Source organism: Phaethon lepturus, unplaced genomic scaffold, assembly GCF_000687285.1.
Source record: "Phaethon lepturus isolate BGI_N335 unplaced genomic scaffold, ASM68728v1 scaffold40160, whole genome shotgun sequence".
Lineage (NCBI taxonomy): Eukaryota > Metazoa > Chordata > Aves > Phaethontiformes > Phaethontidae > Phaethon > Phaethon lepturus.
Genome location: NW_010514788.1, coordinates 1368 through 7587, shown reverse-complemented (window position 1 = coordinate 7587; position 6220 = coordinate 1368). Strand labels below are relative to the sequence as shown.

Sequence of the window (6220 nt, the reverse complement as noted above, 5' to 3'; positions counted from 1 at the left end):
GGGGAGAGGTGCTCTGCCACTGAACCAGCCGAGACATCTGGAGAAAAACAACTTTTCAGGCGCAGAAGCCCTTCTCCACGTCTGAAAAAAACCCCTGTTGAAACCCCGAGGTTGTTACTCTGCTTCTTGAAAAGGCTGGCGAGACCAGAGCTTTGGAGAGAGGCCCCCAGGCACCCTCCTCCGCCAGGCAGCTCCCCCCAACCTGCACAGCAGTGGGCTTGCGGCGGACCCTCTGTAAATGAACCCACTTCTTGCCTCTCGGTATGCCAGGGTTTGTCTACCCAGGAGCACAAGTCAGCGTCCTGGAGAAGGTGGCTTTTCTCATTTATGGAAGTGTTTTAAATCGCGCGATGGGGTCGTTTCAAATGGTACAGAGAACAGGCGGAACATTTGCGTGTGGATGGTGTCAGCCTAAAATGGAATAAACTAGTTTCTGGTTGCCACTTCTCTGTAAAATACAACGGTAGACTGCATAATTTATACTTTGTTCTTTGCAGAGAAAGCAAAAATGTGTTCAGGGAGGTTTTTTTACTCTGTACTCCTGAATCTTTATCGACATTGCATTTACTCTAATACACATTAAATTGATGAATATTAATTTAAGCTGAATTTTTCCGTTGTCTGCTTGGGAATAATCTTTTATTCTTACTACATGGAAAAAGGCATTACAGGTTTGGTTTTGTTAGCACATTTCCTTTCTTCCTAGCTATCAGGACGTTTTGCTCTTTGTTGTCTTGCTGTGGCTGAGAGAGGCGTGCTTTGCAGCTGACTGCCCATCGGCTCGCCGTGCCACTTCATGGACCCGGAGAAGCCACACATGAAGGGGACGGTGGCCACCAGCCACGGGCAGAGCCCCGGCCAGGCCCTGGGGTGAGCTCCGGCCAGAGCGGGAGGCAGCGGGAGCTCTTGGCCAGCGCTGGGCGAGGGTGATGCTCTTGCTGCAAGTTTCAGGAGTTCGCGTTTTGAGTTCACTGGTGAGATTTTTGCAGGGTTTTTTGTCCGACTTAAACGCCGGGTGAAGGGAACGAGCTGAGGTAGGTGTTCATGGCGGTGTTTTCTCAGGGCGACAAAGGGCAGTTACACTCTGGTGCACCAGGGTTGCAGGTAGGAGTGGGCTGCTCTTCCACAGAGGAAAAGCACTTGGTCGCTCAGACAGTGTCACCCCAGTTCTGAATAGAGGACAGGCTGTTAAAAGCCTTAAAATGTTGCTGATGAGCTTTTTTTTTAATGTGTATCTCATCTCCCATTCTGACCATGCGCTTCAGCTTCCCATATCCCTCCCTCCCCAGCAGACTACTAGGCTAACTGGCATTTTCCATAAGCCTAGTTTAGCCGTGCGGGGGGATGTCAGGTATCTCCTCTTCTAGAAACCGTCTGCTGAACTACAACTTTTTGCAAACTTCAATTCCCACAGCCTCTTCCAATGGTTGGTTGTTTTTTTTTTTTCAAAAAAGGTGTACGATCCAGCCAGGGGTCAGCCAGGCAGCCCTGTCATAAAGCAGAGGCAGCCGCAGTTAAAATTTAATTCTGTGGGGGGGAAAAAAAAAAGTTGTACTCTGCACCTGTGGTGAGCCTGTAGTCCTACCAACAGGGCACAGCTCCTGACCTCCCCCTCCAGTTACCTCCCACCATTATACTTGCTCGCTGCCGGCTGCCAATAAGAGCCTCGAAGACTGAGAAAGTTTAGTTTCATCTTCCCCAGAGCCTCTCTGCACAGGGCCCTGGCCGGCAAGGAAGCCTGACTGACAGAAACGGCTCATCAGAAGGTTGGTTTTCTTAAAGCATGAAAAGAGTAAAAACTTGTTAGCCTGGGAAGAGTGGGATAATAGTGCAAATGTAGAGGGTTTTTTTTTTTTCCTTCCTGCTCAGTACATAATTTAAAGCAAATTATCTGGCAAATCCTACTTGGGGAAGGGGGGGGCTTTTAAAAAACTATGCACAAAAGCTGGATTACAGAGAGGTTACTTTCTTTGCTGCTTTCTCCTGCTACCAGAACTGTGTAGCTGCATTAAAGGAATCTGGCTGGTACTTTGCTCTGTTTAAATCGGGCTCTCTGTTGTCTACATGGATGCTCAAGAGCAAATTCCTCTTAGCAAGGCTGCTTTGCTGTATGTGTTTTCTGGTGGGCTTTGGGGATGTGCTGGATGTAGCTGCCATCTTTGCCAGAAGCTTGCATGTCAGTGGCTTTTATGTGTTGCTGCCCGATCTCCCCCGTGTATTTGCTGTCCTTTTCAATGCAGCGTGCTGTCAGTGACAAGGGCATCTTAACATTGCAGTCTCTTTGTTAACATTTGCAGCTCAGAGAGGAGAAAGTCTATGAATAATACTCATGTACAGAATGCTGTGCGTTGGTGAAAGTGTCGAAGGCAGAGATGTAGCACGCGTGGGTGGTATCGCTGTGGGTCGGCAGCGCGAGGCGCTCGGAGGCGATGCCGCTCCGTTGCCCTCCGCACACATACCTGGTACTGCCCCGGCTGCATTCGCGCCGGGCTGGCGTGGGCTGCCAGGCAGAGCCGGGAGTGGGATTTCTGGAGATGCGTGCGTTTTCCCGAAGGCTTCAGAGGGAGGGTGTCCCCCCCCCCCTTCCCCCCCCCCCAAGATTGCCCACTTCATTTGCTTCATTTCAGTTTCTGTTCTGGCTTCTGCGCTCAGGAGCTGTGTGGGGAGGAGCCTGACCACCCTGCAGCACGGTTCTGCCTTTGTCAAGCTGCTATTTCCAAGAAGAAAAAAAAAAGAAAACCAAAAAACAAAAAACACCACAATTTGTAGCAAGAAATCTCAACAAATGTGAGCAGGTGGTTTATCTTGGCCTCAGGGAAGAACTTGCTTTTAACTGTTATCTGAGAATGTTTTGTGTTGTCTTTGACCTGGCTGGGAGAATTGGAGCACAGACATTTTTGTGGGTTTTTTTTAGATCTGAGGCTTACTGATTTTCAAGGTTTACCTTGCTTGTTTAACCGCAGGAAAGCAAGGCTGGGGTTCAGACTTGGGACACAGCGTTGAGTTTCTGCCTTTCTGGCTCTCTACAACAAGAAACCGGAGATACGAGTTTTCTACAGTTATCTCTCTTGTGTGGAGCCCGGCCTCGTTTCGAGGAAATGCGAGACCAATGCGAGCTGCCAAGTTGACCAACCGAAATGCCTGAGTCACTGGTTTGCGCCTAGGTTTACTGCCCAGCCCTGCTTGGCACGAGAGTAATTGGTGAACTGTGTCTAAGCGCTAGTGCAGCCCTTCTAGGGTGGGGTGGGGAACGTCAATGCCTTGCTGCTATTTTGAAGGCTGGATAAAATGCCACAAAATGCAAAAAGCTTGAAGAGACTCAAATGCAGGTAAGATACGGTTATGCTTTGCCACCTCCAGCAGCGGCAACGGAGCCGACCGAAAGGCCACCCGCTGAGGAGCGATGGCGACCAGCTTGGTTGAGGCATCAGACTGACCTCAGTTTTTTCGCTCACTGTTCCGTTCCCCTCCCGTCTCTTTCAGAAGAGCAGCTGGCAATGGCCGCCCCACCCGTCGTGGTGATCCAGCCGCAGCACAGCATGGGCACATCTGCTGCCTCGAGGGGCACGTGGCAGACGGGGCTGATGGACTGCTGCACCGACTGCGGCATCTGTGAGTGCCTGGGGGGTACCGTCTCTCAGCCGGCGGCCGCGATGTGCTGCGGCCGGTCCCACACCCTCTCGGGACGCTTTTCTTGCCCCTGCCACTCACATCGGTGGTTGCGATAGCTATAGCCACGTAGCCCGGTGCTCCCAGTTCCTCCTCCGATGCTGGTGGTGCCGGGCGGGCGGGCAGACCCTCACCCGCTGCTGCGTTTCTCCCCGGCCAGGCTGCTGCGGGATGTTCTGCTTCCCCTGCCTCGCCTGCCAAGTGGCTGGGGGCATGAACGAGGGTGTGGGACCAGCGTGGCCATGAGGACCCTCTACCGCACCAGATACAACATCCCGGTCAGTGGTTGACCCGGCCCCTCACTGTGCTGCTCCTCCTTTTTTTCACTTCCGAATCCTGCGTGATGCCCGGAGCACAGGACAGGGGTTGGGATGCTCTTGGCCGCACCGGTCCCTGGGCTGGTGTCCAACAGTGCATGTTAATGGGAGACAGCTCCTTCCAGCACCCTTCACCGGGGGCACGTGTCCTGCCTTCAGCTGCTGCCAACCACAGCGGCTTGGAGAAGCTCGCCCGCCGTCTTCTCTCCAGCGGCTTGCAGAGCCTCGCCCGCTGCTTCTCCATGCCATCCCTGATCTTTGAAAGATGGGAAATATTTGAGATAATTGTGGGCAGACTAAAGAACAGATTAACCTCGTTACACAGAAAAACCTCTGTAATCAGACGGAGCATTTGTATACGCTATATGTGTGAAATGGTTTCTTCCCACGGGGGCTTGTGCCCTTCCCAGTGCAAACCATGTGGCCCAAGTCCAGTTTGCCCCAACTGCCTCTTTCTCTGTGTGTTTCCCCCCTGAGTCTTAACCTCCAAAGCTGAAAGACAAGCAGCTCTCTGCAGCCTGCAGAAAGGGCTTCCTCCTTCCTTTCCACTCTGTGGGGGTTTGCCAGCTGCCATTTTTAGTGTCTGCTACTTGGGATGCTGCAGTCAGCCAGGAAACAAAAGGCACATGAACGTGGAATGTGATTAACCTTTTCTTGGCTGAAACGTGGCTTTTGGGAAACCTCCGTCCCTAACCAATTTCTTCCTAACAGGGGTCCATTTGCTCTGACTTCTGTGTCACCCTGTGGTGCCCCGTGTGCTCCGTTTGCCAAATTAAGAGAGACATCAACCGGAGGAGGGAGATAGGCATATTCTGGTAAGCTGGGCGTGCTGGAGCTGCTCTATAAAGCCGCTGCCGCACAAAGCCAAGTGGCTTCTTGAGGTTTCTCCTTCTGCCAACGCCTGATGCAAGACACAGGGTTGCTGCAGTGGGGAAATGGCCGTGGATGGGTGACAAGAGTGACCCGTCCCATTGCTGGGAACCTCGTGCTGGAAGAGGGGGGCAGGACTGGGGACACGCACACGGCGTGGCGAGGCACAGCCCCGCTCCCTGACCCTCCTCTCCCATCCCGTTGCAGATGCCGCCGTCCTCGCTGCGCCCTGCAGAGCTGCTGGAGGCAGGAGTCGCCTCTGCCCTGGCTGCTGGGAAACGCACTGCGGGGGGCTTGCCTTGATTGTGGCTGATTCCCCCTTCCCTCGCTAACCCCATGAATAAACTAGCAGAGTTTGTCTTCCCGCCTCTGTGTGTGTCAGTCACCCTTTGCACCACCTGAGGGCAGAGAGCACCCATCCTTCTCCTGCTCCATCTGTCTCAGCGGCCCCTGGTGCAGCTGAGATTTCCCTGCACCCGCTGCAGAGAAAAGATTTTCACTAGAAAGGATGTTTAATACACAGGAGGAGTCATTGCTGCTCATCCAAGTTGTAAAATTTGGAAAAGTGACTTCTGCTCCAGGGCGGAGCTAGGGCTTCCCGCAGCCAGGTGATGGCTGCAGGCCACCAAGTCCCAAGTTGTCCCTGATGCGGTTGCCCGGGTGGCCGACGGGGGCTGCTGGCCAGTCCCACCCTTCTGAACACCCTTCTGAAGATAAAGCCAAGGGGATTTTTGGCTGCCTGGCACCAGCCCACCTCCTGCGTTGCAGACACATGCTCCCCTGCAGACCCTGAGCATGAATTCCCACCCTTCTGCGATTAAAAACCTGGCTGGGTCGTGGGTTGCCAAGTCCTCCCCGTGGGCAAACCTGCCACCTCCCAGCCATGGCCAAGCAGAACCTGCCTGCCCTGGGCTGCCAGCACCCAAAAGGCAGAGGTTGCCTCTACCCTCTCTTCCATCACTCTCAGAGAGATGCTAAAGGATTTTTGATCCTTACAAATTTCCCCCAGCTTCACTCTCTGAGGAAAATATTTTTTTTTTTCCCCCTCTGCCTTCAACTTTACCACAGACCATGTAAAGGGCAGGCAGAGGCTCCGTCAGTGCTGCGGGATGGGTCTGCATGATATCTGAGGCAAATGGAAGATTCTGGAGGGCAGGTTGGTAGGAGTTAACACGATCATAAAGACTAATGAAACCGGAGCTGGTGGTCAAGAAGATGAAGAAGTATTTGTACTTAGGAAGTAAACCGTGAGGACTTAACTGTTCCTGCACTCTTGAACAACGTAACTGTCATGAGGTCAGCAGAATCCACAGGAACTGGGGTAAAGGCAAAGGCAGCAGGAGGGATCGCGACCACTGACACAA

The 6220-nt window shown here is 53.0% G+C and overlaps 1 protein-coding gene across 1 annotated transcript; it reads left to right on the top strand.

Annotated features, from left to right (window-relative positions):
• The first annotated feature begins 3323 nt into the window (after window positions 1–3323).
• On the top strand, window positions 3324–4805 carry LOC104626127 (placenta-specific gene 8 protein-like). Its single transcript, XM_010293966.1, is given in 5 exon segments — window positions 3324–3339; window positions 3484–3612; window positions 3830–3889; window positions 3892–3947; window positions 4698–4805. Coding segments are annotated over 5 exon segments (369 nt in total).
• Window positions 4806–6220: the final 1415 nt, after the last annotated feature.